This window comes from Cebus imitator, unplaced genomic scaffold (assembly GCF_001604975.1).
Source record: "Cebus imitator isolate Cc_AM_T3 unplaced genomic scaffold, Cebus_imitator-1.0 Scaffold585, whole genome shotgun sequence".
NCBI lineage: Eukaryota > Metazoa > Chordata > Mammalia > Primates > Cebidae > Cebus > Cebus imitator.
In genome coordinates, this window is record NW_016107900.1 from 790,559 (window position 1) to 809,968 (window position 19,410).

Sequence of the window (19,410 nt, forward strand, 5' to 3'; positions counted from 1 at the left end):
TAGTAGAGACAGGGTTTCACCGTGTTGACCAGGATGGTCTCGATCTCTTGACCTCGTGATCCACCCGCCTCGGCCTCCCAAAGTGCTGGGATTACAGGCGTGAGCCACCGCGCCCGGCCAAGACTCACATTCTTACAGATTTGCCCATAGGTATTAGTTCTTCTTGAGATCTAGATCCCATATTAAAGGAAGACATTTTAAAGAGTTCTAGAAGCTCAGATTACTTTTCCATTGAATTACATTTAAGAAGTCTGCTTGTATAAAGTCATTAAGGTGAATAAAACCAGATTATGGTATATACCATTATCAAACAGTTGAAGTATTTATCTTTATCAAACATTATTAGCATCTAATGTCATTTGATTACACAGAGACTTATATTAAATAATTCTATTTCATAAAAATGCACCTGTTTCAATCTCATCTTGCTTACAGACCATATATTATAAGACACATCTCTCTAATGGCAAGTTTCACATGCTTGCACAGCAGATTTTATGAGTCCTAATCTAAACAGGCTACATGAGAGTCTACCACAGGATAAATCAGATTTGAAAATATCTTACCCCAGATATAAGAAATACTTTACAGAAGTCCAAAACTGGCAGAATCTGTAGAAAACTGGCAGCTTCCAGCGTGTCTTGAAGGTTGTCCATATTAAGAGAAAGCTTTGCAGTATAAATGAAATCAATAATTTTTCTTAGACCGACTTTGCTCACACCATGAAGTTTAATGCACATTAAATCTTGTTCTTTCATTCCACCTTAAATAAAAGGACATTCAATTAAATGAAGGTGGATAATTATGGTCAAACTCACTTCTGCTGCTAATTAGATGCAATAAAATCAAAGGCAGTCTTATTTTATATAAGCAGTCATATTAGAGTCAGTCTGCTGCACATTTTATGGTTTTAAAAAAAAGTACTTAAAAAGGATAATCTCTATACTAATGGAGGTTATATATGATGCAAGTGCTTCCAAAATGTTCTCACTTCCTATCTTTTGATTTGGAGTAAAGACTGTATTAGCAAGACACAGAGTCTCTGATGGCCCACGCAGATATGAGCTTGAGAAAGAACAGCTTTGAGATAAAGATGGACAGTATGAAAAACGTACATCAATTTTCCATGTTAAAATAGCACCACCGAAAACCATACATACTGTTGTATACTCCTTTTGAAGCTGTTTCCAAAAGAACTAAATTTCATGTTAGAAATAGATTTAAACACAGATTTTTCATATTGTTTTAATGTGGTTTCAGAGTTTTAAAAGGCAAACTACCTGTGAACATAGCCTTGAAATAATCACTAGCAGATGCCATCATAACTCTATGCACAGGGAAAGCATCATCTGTGTCACCTGGCATCAGGGTCACATCACAAAGCAATCCTTCAAGTCGAAGCTGGTCAAAGCCCTACAACAAGAACATGAGTTGAGTCACTAATCAAGGTAAAACGAGGTTACAAATCTTTGTGTGCTAAAATTCTGTTTGAATATTAATGTAGGGCAACATATTTGGAACATAAAGCCAACAGAATAATTACTCAGGAGAAGAAAAATTAACTGTACAACTTTCCAGATATATGACAATGTATATTTTCTTTCACTGCAGGAATAGGATGAAATTAAAACTAATTTAGGATAAAAATGATTAAGTGTATATACATTTGCTTATTGACACAATAATCAGGTTTTACCTTCTTTTGAAAAATAATTACAATGTGCACTTCTATTTTCCCATCTGCAGATGAGTATTAGACTGTTCAACATATCTTTTCACGATAATTTAATAGTTCCATTATAGTGCTTAACTGAAGCATCTTGGTTTTGTTTTGTTTTAGGGGAGGTTAAGAAAGAAAAGTAGAGAGCAACTGTATTAAGTACACAACAGGGATTCTTTCTACTAATTGTATTGTTTCATCTCTTTGAGAAGCCTATACTCAGTACATTGCTGCTGCCTGACCAATTATCTTTCAAGTTTCAAGTTTGAGATTTAATTATCTTTGTTTGGGGAAAAAAAGAAAAGCCCAGGAGACCTGGGCTTTTCTTTTTTTCCCCAAACAAAGATAAATTTTTTTGTGTGAGACTTAATTGTCTTTTTTGTAGACTTAATTGTCTCCAAATACCTAAAGGTCTAGTGAAGAATTAACAGGCGTGCAGCCACAATTCAGAGGAGAGACAGAGCTCTGGTTCGAGAAGAATTCCTGTTGATTAGCTTTTCCAACACACCCTGATGGTCTCAACGAATGACAAATAGACAGTTGTTCTATTGATATAAGTCAGAAGAATGACAGTCACTTTTAAGATTATAACAGGTTGAATCTACAACATACGCATATTTCAAAACATCATGTTTTTCAGTTTTTGTCTTTTATTTTTAATTTTTGTGGGTACACGGTAGATGTATGCTTTAGGGATGGATACCTCATTTACCATGATGTGATTAAAATATTATGTTTTATGTGGTAAATTATATATAACTTTTATTTGTCAATTAAGAATAATGAACAAAAAAGATATGACAGGCACCAAAAGGGGACAATATACAATTTAATAATGATGCAAAAAATGAAAATTTCAGCAAGATTGAGTCTGTAGTTTCAAATATATAAATGTTTCATTATAAAAAATCAGGAAGACAGGTACACAAATGCTTTCTAATAATGTAATACAATAAGAACCAATAGCATGGGTTACTCTGTCCCCTTCATATTTTAATGATTTCAAATAAAAGATTATGTTTCACAGATTTAAAGAGAAAAAGGCATAACATACTAAGAATGCAGTTTTTAAAATATTGATCCTATACATATGTGTAATATAAACCCCAGTTAAGCTTCTCATTTTAATTTTAAAATTGCTTTTTAAAGCAAAAGAGATGATCTGATCTAGCCATTTTCCCTCTAGGGAAAGACATGAATATTTTTATTCCAAAATATTTATACATTATACATACACTTTAAAAAAAGATTATATTTCATATTTTTCTTTTTCCAACAATGATTGACATGTTTATGTTAACAAATATCAAATCTTTCACAAATGCCCCTTTTTCTTTGTAAACGCAAACATATCCCCTATGACACTATTTTTATTTTCCATTGCTAATTCATCTGCTGTCTCTGTTATTTAGAAAAGCAGAAGTAAAATAATAATAACTCATCTTGTAAAAAGAGCAAACTAACACAGAAACAGAAAACCAAACACATGTTCTCACTCATAAGTGGGAGTTGAACAATGACAACACATGGACACAGGGAGGGGAACATCACACACCGGGGCCTGTCGGGGATGGGGGCTGGGGAGGGATAGCATTAGGAGAAATACCTAATGTAGATGACGGGTTGATGGGTGCAGCAAACCACCATGGCACATGTATACCTGTGTAACAAACCTGCATGTTCTGCACATGTACCCCAGAACTTAAAGTATAATTTTTAAAAAAGAGAGAGGGATGCCAAGATACTAATGAAATGAGCCCAGGTACTGTATCCCCCCTTTATTTTTATTCATCAAATAGATTTTATTCCTCTTCTCTAAAGCATACATAGATAATATATTTAAAAAACAATTATGGCTTATTTAGTCAAAAGCAATGATTGTATCTGATCCATTATTTTCTTCCACTAAAAAACAAAAACAAACAAACAAAAAAAGCCTTCTTGGCTTATCTGCTACCCTCCTGACTTTAAAATATTCCTGCAAATATTTTACAATTGGAATTGAATAATGTCAGTAGGTTCCATTCCTACTATGTATTACTTCTTTTTCCCTCTGAAAAAAAGAGTAGCTAAGTATCGTTAGTTGTGTAATTTCTTGTTTTGTCCACAATCCATTCAAACTGCTTGTGGAGGTATGTACTCAATGCTCAGGATCTGCACAGCTCTGCTCAGCCAAGACACCAGGAGCTTTTATCCTTTTCACAGATTTTATTATTTTACGTCCCTTTATGCTATCTTTTTTTTTAATCATTTAACCTTTCTCAACATAATCTGGAGTCTCAAAAGAAAAGAAGTTGAGGCAACTAGAGTATTTTTAACAAATCTGGAGTATCCTCTATTCCAAGCTTAATTTATACCTTTGGCAAATCTTCTGCTTTTGTAAAGTTTTACATTTATTTTCACAACATATAGTGTCCCTTTTAAAACATTTCATAACCTATATTTTTATATGCATAAACGAACAACCCCACTATCCAATTTCATATTAGTGAATTTTATTCCACATTATGTCTGTCTTTATCCAAATGAGATCTATCAATTCAGATTGTTTTTAAACAAATTCTAAACATCTTGTTTGTATATAATTTTCTAGATATCCCAGTTCTGTCTAAAATGAAGCTCCTTCTGACTATCCACATTGTTGTATACAAGAAGGCCGTAGTTTCTCTAAGGAACTTTTATTATCTAATCTTCTAGTGGAGTATGCATACATTAAAAGAAAAAGGGAGAGATTCATTATCCTCGACAATTATCATCTGCCTTCTATATATCTCCTTTTTGCTTTCATTCATAAATATTTTCCCCTATTTAAGAAGACTTTCAAAAATACCTGTACATTCAAAATAAGTCCTTTTACTATAAAATCATTTTCCTTCACCAAATTTGTACTCATTCAACAGATTTATATAAACATTTTTGTCTGTTTCCATATACCTATGCAGCTCTGCTTTAGGCAAATTGTTCAGTTTCCAATTAGTTTTTCAGAGTGTCCTTAAAACTGCTTCTATTGATTTAAACTCATCATCTTTTTGGTCTTTCTATCTCAAAACTTATCTTAGTACTCTATTTTTCTGTCTCTGTGTTTGATTTAAGAGGGTCTTGTCTGTCCTCAATTTATTTAATATTTCCCTTTAATATTTATAGAAGACTATAAATCTCCCCATATCTTTCTTTATTTTCTTCTCCATATCCTGGAAAATAATAACATCATTTAATGCTATTTAATACTGGAAAAATAGCATTAAAAATATGTTTTTTCTCTTCTCTGTATTAAACTTACCCAATGTATCAAAACTTCAACTTTTATTAAATAGAAAGTGATACATAACTAATACCAGGAAACAAAGAAAGACTGAAACATAATAATGAGTTTGATAAATTTTAAAATGATCATATTAAAACAGAAGAGAATATGACTTGACATTACAGGATTGTAATATGGAAATCAGAGAAGCTATGAATAATTTGTATAAAAATTGGATGTCAATAGCTTTCAAGTGAAGTATAATGCTATTGTGAAAAAATCTACACTGATACTGTCAGGTATTTAAAAGGAATCTGATAAACAAATCATTCAACTAAATTCTACATTAGAACAAACTTACTAGCATTTTAGTAATTCTAGTTTTGATCATTGTCATTTTGAAAAGGAAGTAGAGAAAAAAGACGCATCTTGAAAAGAATAATGAAAATTACAATTGAAAATATGTTATATGAACAAAGATTAAGGAACTAAAGAAAGTTAAGAAATAGCTTTACTCCAATGTTATGTAAATGTAATGTATTAGATAAAAACAATACCAGCTATGGTTTTATGAGGCCACTCTTCATTTTATTCAAATGACAGAAAAAGGAACAGATGCATTTAAGTTAAAAGAAATATATAGGCTGGACATAAATGTTTATATTAATTGTAAACTCTGTGTTCATTATTAAAGTCTGCTTAGACTTTAAAAACGTCTTAAAGGCTTTCTACCACTGCGTTATAGCACAACTTCTGGCTTTCAGAGACTTCTTTGATCTGATCCCAACCTTATTTTTTATTAGTTCCCTATATACTCTGACCCATCTTATCAGGTCATTCTCCAAACTATCTCGTTGGTAAAAAAAAAAAACCCAGGCTTACTCCTTTTCCAGTACTTTTATTGATGCCATTATTTTTCACTTGGAATATCCTCCCTCCTTCAAAGACTAGTTTAAATTTGACCTCCTTATTGCTGCTGTTTTGTAGAAAAGGGATTTCATCATGTTACCCAGGCTAGTCTCAAGGATGCCCCCTAACTGCCACCTATCTCGGCCTCCCAAAATGCTGGGATTACAGATGTGAGCCACCACACCTGTCCAAATTTGACCTCCTTTGTAAAGCTATCTCTCACACAACCATCTCTAAAATAATTAGGAATTTTTAGTCTGGATTTCATCATTTCTTATTCAATTATATCCTATACATTTATGTTTCCAGTAAGAGAGATTAGATTTACATCACCTCCTGAAACTCTTTAAAATCAGACAAAATATATGAAAAAAAAAAAAACCTTAAAAACATTGAAGGAAAAGGATCTGTGAAAGATGAGAAACAAATTAGGTGAGCCCTGTGACTGTCTAAACTTACTGCCTACAGATTGCAGATAGAGGTACAGTGAGTGGGAACAAAGGCAAAACCTAGTATTCTCCTAGAGCTGAGAGTCTGGAGAGATCGAGGCAGATAGGACAGAATATAAGAAGTGAGATCAGCACAGAGAGAGGATTCCAGAGATCAAAAAGCAGTCACCTTCAAGTATTTTGGCGAGTAATGATAAGCATATTTATCTGCAGAAAAAAAAACACCAAAAAGGTGGACAAGGAATACTCTCCAAGGCTCACAAAGGGCTGGAAGTAGTTTCTATTCAAATCATAAGAATGGAAACCTTACAAGGCTGGGGCCTTAGGTAGAGTACTCAAAAGGATTTTGCCTCAGTACTGGGGGAAAGTTTGCTCTAGAATAAATGCTGGCCTGGTGATATTTCACAAAACTTAAAAGTAAATAAAAACCACATGCTAATGACAGCAGATGAATTGGGAAATAAAATCAGAATGTAAACATCCACCAACCTGATGGGAGTCCTTACCCCACCCCAGCCCCTACCTTATATTTTCTAGTATACCCGACCTGGACTTAAGACATCATAGAACCTGGAAATAGTCACCTGACAAGAGACAGAAAAAGCTCCAGGAGAAGCCTTCTACTTCTGTCTTAAAAAGAAGAAAAAGATTCTTAAAGCTCAGAGAGCATGGAGATAATCCAGTTTTTCTTTTCTCTCTCTTCTCTCTTCTCTCTTCTCTCTCTCTCTCTCTCTCTCACTCTGTGTGTGTGTTCTCTTGAGCCCCAATCCTATGGCAATTTCAAGGCACTGGTGGCAAGAAGAGTGACAGTGGAGACAGTGGGGGTGGCAGATGCCTGAAACCCTGAGAAAGAGAAACCTTTCTCCTTGATCAGAGAAGCTGTGATTGCCCTTCTGTGGTGAATAGCCAATGTTTTTCCTCTCTCTTTATCTTTGGGCCAAGATATGGGTGCAGCTATGATAACTGTGTGGCAAAGCACGGAAAATAAGGCCCCCAGCTTTCAGGCCAAAGAGCCAAAATAGAGCCGTGGAAACTGGAAAGAATCCCGGACATGGTCCAGGTGGAGGAGAATGGAGAAGAGACCTCACAAAGTTCCATACCATGGAATACTGCTCAATAACAAAAAGGAACAAACTACTGACATACGAAAAAGTGAATGAATCTTGAAAATATTATACTAAGTAAAAGAAGCCTCAAAAGCTTACAGACTATATAATGTCATTTATGTAACATTGCCCAAAAGACAAAAATAAAGTGAAAGAAAATAAATCAGTAGAAAATAAATAAATAAAAATAAATCAGTAGTTTCCAGGGTTAAGGATGGTGGTGGGTATAACTACCAAGGGGTAATATGAGGGAGTATGCTGAGGTCATGGAATGTTTCTGTGTCATAATTTTGTAGATTAAATGAAATGACATATATGTTGAAACTCATAAAAGTATGTACTAACAAAAAATTGACTTTTAATGTATGTTAATTTACAAAAATACAAGTGAAAAGATGGTAAAATATATACAAAGCTAATACCAATTAAAATCAAGCTAGCATGACTACAATATCAAACAAAATAGATCTCAGAGCAAAGAACAGTACCAAAGGTGAAGCAGGTAATTTCATAATAAAGGTCAATTTACCAAGAGAACATAAATTCCTTAAATGTTTGTATGTTTAATAGCAGAGTTTCAAAATATATGAAGCAATCTCTGAGAAAATTGCAAAGACAAATAAACAAATTTACAATTATAATTGGAGATTTCTTAATAATTTATTTTAAAGGTGACAGATATCAGCAAATATACAGAAATTAGCAAGGATACTGAAATAACACTGCCAACCAACTTGACCTAATTGGCATTTACAGAATATTTCACCAAAGAACAGTAGAATGCAAATTATTTTCAGACATATGTGAAACATTTACAAGATAGATCATTCTGGGCCATAAAACTAGTCTTAAAAAATTTTAAAGGATTCAAATCATATAAACTCTTAATATATTCTCTGACCCCAACTTAATTATATTAGAAATCAAAAACAGAAAAATCTCTGAAAAACCCCCAAATGTTTTGAAACTAAAACATACTTCTAAATAACCCATGAAGAAATCAAAAGAGAAACTAGTAAGCATTTTGAACTAAATGAAAATATAACATCAAAAATTGTGAAGCAGCTGAAGCTGTACTTAGGGGAAATTTATATCAGTCAACGACTATATTAAACAAGAAGAAAGATCTCCTATGAAAGATCTGTTTTCTCCTTAAAAAACTAGAAATAGAAGAGCAAATTTATCCCATATTACACAGAAGAATTGTAATAATAAAGATCATAGTGGAAATCAATGAAATAGAAAACAGAAAAACAGACGGAAAGCAATAAGACCAAAAGCTGTTCCTCTGAGAAGACTCTTAAATCTGATAAAACTCTAACAAGGCTGATTGGGGGAAAAAGAGAGAAAATACAAATTACCAATGCCAGGATTAATAGAAATGGCATAATTAGAGATTCTACAGGTATTAAAAGGATAATAAGGAAATATGAACAACTTAATGCCAATAAATTTGACAACTCAGTTTAAATGGACAAATTCTGTGAAAGACACAAACTACTAAAGTTTTAGAAGAAATAGATAAGCTAAATAGCCACACGTCTACTATAAAATTAAATTTTAATTTAAAAATCTTTCCGCAAGGAAAACTCTAATTTGAAATGATTTCACTGGTTAAATCTATCAAACATTTAAGGAAGAAAGAACACCAATACCCCACAAACAAATCCAGAATGTTAGGAGGAAGGAATATATCTCAAATTATTCTACATGGCCAGCATTATTCTAATACCAAAACCAGACAAAGCCAATCAAAGAAAGCCAAGATCAAAATCTATTGGGCACAAAGATGTAAAAATTCTCAAGAAAATTTTAGGAAGCCAAATTTAGTGATATGTAAGAATAATACATCATGACCAAGTGAAGAGTTTATACCTCCAATGCAAGCTTGTTTTCACAATCAGAAATTAATCAATATAAATCACCATATTAACAGACTGAAAAAGAAAAATGTTAAGATCACTTCTCAATAGCCACAGAAAAACAGGCACTTGTCAAAATGCAACATCTATTCCTAATTTTTTTAAAAAAATAAACTCACCAGATGTGATGGCTCATGCCTGTAATCCCAGCACTTTGGGAGGTCAAGGCAGGAGGATCACTTGAGCCCAGCTGTTTGAGACCAGCCTGGGCAATATAGTGAGACACTGTCTCTACAAAAAAAAAATAAAATAAATGAGTCAAGTGTGGTGGCACATACATATAGCCCCAGCTACTCAGTAGGCTGAGGTAGGAGGATTGCTTGAGCCTGGGAGATGGAGGTTGCAGTGAGCCAAAATCATGCAACTGCACTCCAGCCTGGGTGGCAGAATGAGACCTTGTCTCAAAAATATTAAAAAATTAAAATAAATTTTCAGCAAGCTAAGAATAAGACAGAAGTTCCTCAAACCTACAAATAACATCATATTTAATAGTGAAATACTGAATGCTTTTCCCCCTAACATCAAGAACAAAGCAAGACTGTATAGTCTAATCACTTCGATTTACCATTTTTCTGGAGGTTTTAGCCAGTGCAATAAGGTAAGGAAAAAAAGGCATTGGACTGGAAAGAAAGAAGAAAAGAAAATAAGAAAAAAAAAAGAAAGGAAGGAAGGAGAAAAAAAAGAAAGGAAGGCAAAGAAAGAAGGAGGAAGGAAGGAAGGAAGGAAGGAAGGAAGGAAGGAAGGAAGGAAGGAAGGAAGGAAGGAATATTTGTAGGCAAAATGATTGTCTATGTAGGAAAACCTATAGAATTTACCAAAACAAAACAAAACAAAACTCCTAGAACCGATAAGTCAGTTTACCAAGGTTGCACAATGGCAGATCAATAATGAATAACAAACTGTATTACTATATACTAGCAACAATCCGAAATTCTAATTGTGTATTACAGCATATTTGACTTTCAAGTTGGTATGTGCTAGCCCTCTCTATCACTTCAACATTTGCAAATAACCAAAAATACTCAATTGAGAGAGCAGGACAAGAACACACCAAAGTAGCCTAAAAAGGGAAAGTGTCAGACAGTCTTTCAACTTTTACCCTAAAGATGCATACTCAGTTAGAAAAATAGATGCATACTCAGTTAGAATAATAATAATAATTAATTGTACCCCAACCTCAGTGCCCCAAGAGCTATGCCCAAGAAAAACTAGACTCATTTCCCTATATTCTAGCTGTGATTCCAGAAATGAAAATAAATTAAAAGTATCATTTTCATAAAATCTACAGGAATCTAGACTACTTGAACTCTTATTTTATAAAATGTAAATTATCTTAATCATTATACCTCTATTTCTTATGTTAACAACGTATTAACAATATATTTTTAAAGTTTTTTATTTTATGATCATAATGTTTAGAAATAGGATACAGTTCATCAACATGACATTATCAGCAACCCAAACATTCACCTCAGGACAAACACCCAGAGAAGTTAACTCAGGGAAAGGCAACATACGTTAATCTGTATATGCTCTTAAAATAACCCCTTTCTTTAATAGTCTATTAGGTAGATGATAACTTAAGACTATAAAATGATATCTTACATTGACTTTAGAACTAAAAATGAACAAGTAAAGTAAATAGCTATAAGGGAGGAAAACACAAGCGGAGCAGTTCAATAGGCACCAATCTTAAAATGAGAAAATGTCAACTAGAAGCCTACATAGCCAGAGCAATGAGACATTTCCAACTTTAATAGGTTTGAGTAAGTAACGCCAGTGTTCAGAAAATGATTTGTTTCCATATACTGTACCTAAGTATTCTATAATGAATATACACTGCCACCAGCTGAAGCATTGATACCCTAGTTATGGCCTCCAGGTCTTAAGGATGAAAGGGATGTTTTTAACTGGCAGTTAACATTTTTCTGTTTGTTTTTTTTCAGTAGGGTAAGGGAAGAAGGGCAGGCCAGCAAGAAGACATTCTGCATAATTTTGCTATTTCTATCAAGAATAAAATATTTATTATATCATTCATTCCAAACTATCTTTTGTCCTTGCTAATACATGTTTTTACACTTATGGTTAATGAACACAATATTTCTAGACATTGTATTTTAAAAGGTAAGACAATTTAGAGCAAGACTAGTAGAAATATAAATACAAATCTATACCATCTGAAATCTGAGTTCAAGCCTCAATATTTAATACTTACTGGCTATGTGAACTTGGGCAAGCCTCCTAATCTCCCTGAGCTTCAGTGTCCTTATCTATAAAATAGAGATAACAATTCTTGCCTTTCTACCTCATAGCATTTTTTCAAATATCAATGGGGAAAGTAAATATGACAGTGATTTATAAGCTCCCATCCAAATTAACTTCTCCCACAAACAATATCAATAGCAGCACTAAAAGCACACTGGGTACTTTCTCTGTCCCAGGGCTAAGTTCTTTATATGCATTATTTCTTGTTATAATTTAATTTTTAATTATAATTGACACATAATTGTACGTATTTATGGAGCACAATGTGATGTTTCAATGCATGTATATATAGTATAATGATTTGATCATTATATTACTATATCCATCATCTGAAACATTTATCATTTCTTTGTGGCTTTGTGGCAACAACATTCAAAATCTCTTCTAGCTTTCTTGAAATATACATTGCAGTGTTATTTTACTAGTCATCTACTGTGTAATAGAATATCAAAGTTTGTTCTTAACTGTAACTTTGTACTCATTGACTAATCTTTCCCAGTCCTCTCCTCTCCCTGAACCTCCCCAGCCTCTGGTAACCACTATTATACCCTACTTCTATGAGATTAACTTTTTTAAATTCCAAAATATGAGTGAGAACATGCAGCATTTGTCTTTCGTTGCCTGATTTATTTCACTTAACATAATGTCCTCCAGGTTCATCCATATTGCCAAAAATTACAGGATTTCATTCTGTTTTATTGCTTAATGGTATTCCATTATATCTGGCTATCTATCTATATCACATTTATATACAGATGTAGATATAAATTTTTTTCTTTATCCATTCATTTGTAGATGATCATTTAGATTAACTCCATGTCTTAGCTATTGTGAATATCACTGCAATAAACATGAATGTGCCAATGTCTCTTCAACATGCTGATTTCCTTTGGATATATACCCAGTAATGGGATTGCTGGATCATATGGTAGTTCCATTATTAGTTTTTTAAGGAACTTCCATACATACCGTTTTTTGTAATTGCTGTACTAATTTACATTTCCACCAACAGTATATAAGAGTTCCCTTTTCTCCACATCATCACCAGAATTTATTTTTTGTCTTTTTTATAATAACCATTCTAACTGAGAGGAGATGATTTTGCATTGTGGTTTTGATTTGCATTTCTCTGATAATTAGTGTTGTTGTGTAATTTTCCACGTACCTGTTGGTCATTTGTGTGTCTTATTTTGAGAAATGTCTATTCAGGCATTTTGCTCATTTTTAATTGGGTTATTTATGGGGTTACTTTTTGCTATTGAGTTCCTTATACATTTTGGATGCATAGATTGCAAGCACTTTCTCCCATTCTGTAGGTTGTCTCTTCATTTTGAAACGCAAATGGGCCTGAAGAGCCAAAGCAATCATGAGCAAAAATAACAAAATTAATGTCATTACACTACCTGGTTTCAAAATATCCTACAAGGCTATAGTAATTAGAACAGTCTGGCTGTGGCATAAAAATAGACACACAGGTCAATGGGACAGAATAGAGAACCCAGAAATAAATCCATGTATTTACAGCCAAGTGATTTCTTTTATAAAGGTGCCAAAAACACACATGAGGAAAGGACAGTCTAATCAATAAATGGTGCCAGGAAAACTGAATAACCACATATGAAAGAATGAAACTGGTCTCTCACCACACACAAAAATCAACTCTAAATAGGATAAATACTTGAAAATAAAATCCCAAACTATGAAACTACTAGAAGAAAATATAGGATAAATGCTTCATGAAATTGGGCTGGGCAAGGATTTTTTAATAAGACCTCAAAAGTATAAGCAACAAAAGCAAATAGTCAAATGGGAGTACATCAAACTAAAAAGCTTCTTTATCACAAAGTAGTATTTATTTTAATGACAATTAGTATGCTAATTAATAATACAAAAGGTGGACATTTATTAAGCAGTATCATGTACTGATCATAGGCATCCAGAAACAACAACTTAGATCCTAGACCTTAAGGAGCTCACTGATAGGTAATATTTATAAGAGACAAAATATTTGAACAGAAGAAGCTGCTAACTCTGCTTGGGTCAAGAAAAGTTTAACAGAAGAGGCACCATTTAAGATGTATCATATACACCATGAAATACTACACAGCCATAAAAAGAATGAAATGATGTCCTCTGCAGCAACATAGATACTGCGGGGGGCCATTATCCCAAGCAAATTAAGGCAGAAACAGAAACTAAAATATGACATGTTCTCACTTATAAGTGGGAGATAAACATTGGGTCTACATGGACACAAAAACGGAAATAATAAACACTGGGGATTCTAAAAGTGGGAAGGGAGAAATGGGGGAAGAGTTGAAAAACTACCTGTTGGGTACTATGTTCACTACTTGAGCAATGGAATCATTAGAAGCCCAAACCTCAGCATCACACAGTATACCCATGTAACAAACTTGCACATGTACCCCCGAATCTAAAATAAAAATTAAGAAATGATAAATAATTTTTAAAAGATAAAAAGGTCATTATAAATCAATTGAGGTTTACCAGATAGGAAAAATAAGGGCCAGGGAGAGGTAATGGGTACAAAAACACTAACATATGAACAAACAATATATTTTTAGGGAACAGTGAAAAATCCAAAGCCTTCCAGGCATTTTCCTTGACCCTCTCTCCTACTAAGTCTGCCAAGATAATACAGAAGCAAAGATTATATTGGCTGAATGGATAAAGGATTGGAGATTGGCAAAGCAGTTAGCAGAATAAGAAGGGACCATAAAATTGAAGGTGCTTGGAGAAAGTGCTTGTAAATCATGTATCAGATAAGGAATTTTTATCAAGAATATATATATATGCATATCCATATATATATCACATGAATATTCATAGCTGCATTATTCACAAAAGTCAAAATCTATGAAAAAAGGAATGCTTATCAATGAATGAATAGATAAATACATGCACACATATATATGTAATATAATATGTGTGTGTGTATGAACTGTTAATACTGAGTAATAAAAAGATAAATAACCCAGCTAAAAAATCTGTAAAGGGTTTCTTTTTCTGTTTGTTTTGGTTTGTTTTCTTCTTTCCTGGTGACTTGGCACAGAACAAGAATAAGAGTTTTTTCTTCCAGGATCACATAAAAACGGCCATAAGCACAAATAAAAAGATATTCAACATCATTAGCAATCAGGGAAATGCATATCAAAGCTACACACCTACTGGGATGGCTATAATAATACTTTTAAAAGACAGTTAATAAATGGTGGTAAGAATGTGAAGAAATTAAAACTCTCATGCACTTCCAGTGTGAATATAAAATGGTGCAGATACTTTGGAAAAACTGGCAGTTCTTCAAAAAATTAAACATAGAATTACCACAGGATCCAGTAATTTCACTCTAAGGTATATACCAAAAAGAAATGAAAACATGGCCTCATAGACACTTACACATGAATATTCATAGCTACATTATTCATAAAAGCCAAATGTATGTAAAAAATAAATGCTTATCAATGAATGGATAAACAAAATATCCATACAATGTAATATTATTTGAACACAGAAAGGAAGGAAGCATGTTATATGCCACAATATAGACAAACCTTGAAAACATGGTGAGTAATAGAAACCAGTCACAAAAGACCACATATTGTATGATTACATTTATATGCAATGCTGAGAATAGACAGATCTATGGAAACAGAGAAAAAGATAAATGGTTGCTGTATTAATCCATTCTCACACTGCTATAAAGAAACACCTGGAACTGGTAATTTATAAAGAAATGAAGTTTAATTGGCTCATTGTTCCACAAGCTGTATAGGAAGCACGGCTGCGGAGGCCTCAGAAAATTTACAACCATGTCAGAAGGGGAAACAGGCACATCTTACATGGTGAGAATAGGAGGAAGAGAGTGAAGGCGGAGGTGCTACACATTTTCAAACAACTAGATCTCCTGAGAACTCACTATCATGAGAACAGCAAAAGGAAAAACAACCCCCATGAACCAATTGCCTACCACCAAGCCCCTCCTCCAACACTGGGGATTACAATTTGACATGAGATTTAGGTGGGGACACAGTGCCAAACAATATCAGTTGCCATACTGAGGAAAGAGTTGGGGGGGGAAATGGGGAGTGACTGCTAACAAATATGAGGTTTTTTTTTTTTTGAGGTAATTATAAAGTTCTACAATTAATTGTGGTGATAGTTGCACAATCCTGTGAATATACTAAAAGTCATTGATGTGCGCACTTTAAATGGGTGAATTATATGGTATGTGAATCATATCTCAATAAAGCTGTTATTTAAAAAACAGGTTGCTAGGAAGTGTATGATTCAATGAATTGCCATAGGATAGGACAATAAGAGAAAGATACTGACCACCTGGAATAATAGAGAGAAGTCAAAGAATAGAAAGTTTCCATGAGAAATAACCACAGATGTAATAGTAGCCAAGAAGTGAGGGAAATAAAATAATCCTTGATTTTACCAATCACTACTTAAACTAACCCTAATCTTTCTTACTTGAGTAAAAGTCATTGGCCTGCTAATTCAGTCACGGATTGATTAACCTGGAATTTGTTCAAGATTCTAGGAATCCAAGCCAGTTAGGTATCAAATGACTTTCCAGTAATTGTCTTTGACAGTCTAGTTTGTTGAAGCCATTTAATGGTGATGAGAAACCTGCTAGATCTGCTCAAGCCAACCAGATGGATACCTTATTTGGTACACCCATAACTTCTGATCAGCTCTATTTCCTGTGAGACCTTCTCCACTTAGCTCAAGTGGAAGGAAAATAAATGAATATTTATTATGCACCTTATTTCCATAAATTGTGACATTTAATCCTCAAATCTCTTACCCAGATTATAAATAAAAAAGTTGGGCCAGAGAGTATAAGTGACTATTTCAAAGTCACATAACTAGCTAATAAGGGGCATGACTAGAAGTCTAGTTTTGGCTGAAATCCACGTCCTTCTCACTACAAGTAGGCAGTGGGTACGCTTGCAGAGTGAAACTTATTACAACAGTTTCTCCCCATGGATCAGTTCCCCTGACAGCTACTTTCAATGTCTTTTGAAGCTGGAATTTGTGTTATTGCTAATTTTAAAACAATGATAACATCTACACAGTAAACACTTTTCTAGCTTGTTCCCTTGACAACCACACACCTAAGATTAGATACAAAAATGTTCCTTGTTAGTGTTTGGCCTTAAAAATCTCCATTTATGAGAACATAATTTTTAAGACACTTTTAAACAGAGCATACAAGAGTTTTAATAGCAATATAGAGTGGTATCTCTATGCTACCACAGGAAATATTATAACAACATAAAAATATCGTTCGAAGAAAAATTATCTTCAGGTAACACAAAATTTCAGGTTACTTTCACATCACTGTTCTTTCTCAGACTGGACCAACAAGCTAAGGTGCGCTGGAGCTAAGGGCTCTGAGACTCAGCTACACTTGTTTCGTCAGTTGTTATATATATATATATATATGTATTATTACAGAGGTTATCATACAGAAAACTATTTCCATTGTAAATAAAATTAAACACTGTAAGATTTTACGGAGCAAAAGATGACATTATTCATCAGTTTCCATACCTTTTGCTACACATTCACTTTCATATGTATATATGTTGTATAATTTTTCTACTGATAAAAAGGATTATACAATACATATTGCCCTGTTACATTTTTAACAGCTTTATTGAGATATAATTTGAATACCATACAATTCACCCATTTAAAGTGTACAAATCAATGGTTTTAGTATATTCACAGATATCTGTAACCATTTCCAGAGTCTACTTTAGAATATTTTTATCGCTTTAAAAAGAAACTCTGTATCTTTTAGCTTTCACTCTCATATCCTCCCAATTTCCCAAGCTGTAAGCAACCACTAGTCTACTTTATGTCTATATAGATTTCTTTATTGTGGACATTTAATAAAATTGGAATCACATAAAATATGGACTTTGTTGACTAGCCTCTTCCACTTAGCATAATGTTTTCAAAGTTCACCCATATGATATAGCATGCATTAGTACTTCATATTTTAATATAACTGGATCATATTACCTTGTATGGATATATCACATTTTCCCTGTTACTTTTTTATTTGGTATCTTATATTATTTCCATTCAATATGTACAGATATTACTCTTTTTAGTGACTGTACAGTATTACATAGTTTTGATGCAACATAATTCATGTAACCATTCAACTGCTGATAGAAATTTAAGTTATCTCCAATGTTTATCCACTGTAACAGTAATTTATAACCTACATAAAATTTATAGGGAGAAAAGAAAAGGCCATGACTCTTGGCAGGAGAAGGTGCCTTCTCTAGAACAATGGTCTGAAAAGTATGTTCCTTGATCTGCAGCATCATCTAGGAACTTGTTAGAAATGCACATTTCTGAGTCTTATCCCCAGATATTTTGATTCAGAAATTCTGGGTTGGGGCCTAGTGTCCAGTGTTTTAAGGAGCCCTCTTAATGATTCTGAAGTGCACTAAAATTTCAGAAGCATTGTTCTAAATCTCTCTCACTGTACTACAGTGGCTATGATTGTTTGGTTTAAAGTAAATTTTAAAAATTAGCAGGACCAAAATAATTGGCTTTAACTCATGACTGCTATTAACATTACATAAGGCAGGAGTATAGCAGTGAGGTCTTTCTTATTTTTCTTCAGCAAGAACACTTTAATATACCAAAAGCATTTCTTCCTCACACACTTTTCCTATCTGTTTGATCCCTTATCCTCTCCCCTCATAATCTTGAAAAATCAACAAGTAAACCATTTACACAGGTTTAAGATGCCAGGAGATGGAGAGATTTTCCTTCCTGACTCTCACATATTGATTGATTATAACCACAGGACAACGAACCTTACTAGATAGACCCCAGCTCCAACTAGAAACTGAAATACTAGGAAAATGCGATTTTACTAAATTCGAAGATTGAAACAAGAAGGAAATTTAGAGGTATGGTAGTCAAGAGTCATATTTTGGAGATAAGGAAAATGAAATTCGGTGAAATTACATTTAAATACAGAGGATGCACAGCAAGTATAAATCTCATCCCTCATTATATTATATTCTATATACAGCTTTACTATAATGGTTCTTGATCAGGGATATGCATGAAATCCATCTGGGGATATTTCTTTTAAATATGCATTTAGAAAGACATTTTCCTTATCTTACTAAGGATAGTAAGAGGACCGATGTAATTTAACTATCTTTAGAAGACATTAATGGACATCCAGTATCATATTGATCTCTAATTCAGCAATGCTCACAGAAGTCAGAAAAGGTCCAAAAAAGTCAAAAGTACTTAGGCTTCTGATCCTTATGCTAAATAGCTCCAGATTGCTGTGTTTCATATTCTTTTGGCTTTCTACTGTGTTTCTGTCCCCTGCTTTGATTTTAGTTATTACTTGTTACATGTATCAGTGGGTTTGCATCCAGCAGTCCTAACCTCTACTTCCACAGCTACTACTGCCAATATGAGTTGAGACACCAACTAAATACAACCTTTAGAACCATTACAAAGATGTTAGTAAAACAGGCTGTGAGTGAGGAACTACAAAATTCACTGCAGGGGCCGGGTGCGGTGGCCCAAGCCTGTAATCCCAGCACGTTGGGAGGCCGAGGCGGGTGGATCACGAGGTCAAGAGATCGAGACCATCCTGGTCAACATGGTGAAACACCGTCTCTACTAAAAATACAAAACATTAGCTGGGCATGGTGGCGCGTGCCTGTAATCCCAGCTACTCAGGAGGCTGAGGCAGGAGAATTGCCTGAACCCA

At 33.7% G+C, this 19,410-nt stretch overlaps 1 protein-coding gene across 8 annotated transcripts in view; it reads right to left on the reverse strand.

Moving 5' to 3' along the window:
- KLHL13 (kelch like family member 13) overlaps positions 1-19,410 on the reverse strand; it is a 196,721-nt gene that overhangs the window by 26,417 nt on the left and 150,894 nt on the right. For all 8 annotated transcript variants that reach the window (XM_017516417.1, XM_017516416.2, XM_037734206.1 and 5 more), the window contains 2 exons: positions 1,281-1,413; positions 567-763 (listed from right to left, as the gene is read on the reverse strand). In XM_017516417.1, the coding sequence (XP_017371906.1) occupies positions 567-763; positions 1,281-1,413 (330 nt within the window). The remainder of the gene's footprint in view (positions 1-566; positions 764-1,280; positions 1,414-19,410) is intronic.